Source organism: Penaeus monodon, chromosome 29, assembly GCF_015228065.2.
Source record: "Penaeus monodon isolate SGIC_2016 chromosome 29, NSTDA_Pmon_1, whole genome shotgun sequence".
In the NCBI taxonomy this organism is placed as follows: Eukaryota; Metazoa; Arthropoda; class Malacostraca; order Decapoda; family Penaeidae; genus Penaeus; species Penaeus monodon.
This window is the reverse complement of record NC_051414.1, coordinates 37,285,671-37,285,969: the sequence shown is the minus strand read 5'-3', so window position 1 is coordinate 37,285,969 and position 299 is coordinate 37,285,671. Positions and strand designations below refer to the sequence as shown.

At 53.2% G+C, this 299-nt stretch overlaps 1 protein-coding gene across 1 annotated transcript in view; it reads left to right on the top strand.

Moving 5' to 3' along the window:
* LOC119592222 (ribosome biogenesis regulatory protein homolog) overlaps positions 1-299 on the top strand; it is a gene marked incomplete at its 3' end in the record, with an annotated part of 5,851 nt that extends 5,552 nt beyond the window's left edge. Inside the window, 1 exon segment of the mRNA XM_037941053.1 lies at positions 138-299. Within this exon segment, the coding sequence (XP_037796981.1) occupies positions 138-299 (162 nt within the window).

Sequence of the window (299 nt, the reverse complement as noted above, 5' to 3'; positions counted from 1 at the left end):
ATAAGTTAATCAGCAGTATATATTGGATAGTAAGAACTAGCTGCCCTGGTTCCACAATAGCACAATGAAGCCTTCTAAATCTGCACATCAGATGCCAAGATGACCAGAGCTAACCCCCAAACCCTTTCATCTTCCAGGGCCGACCTCGCCAAGAAGGGAGGCAAGAAACAGCTCCGCAGGTCCAAGGCAGGAGGACGCCACAGGACCAGGTCGGACCACCGGGCGTCCAAGCTGGGCAAGGGTATTCACGAAAGCCGGAAACAGAAGATCACCAAGATCAAGGCCAGGCAGGAGACGGG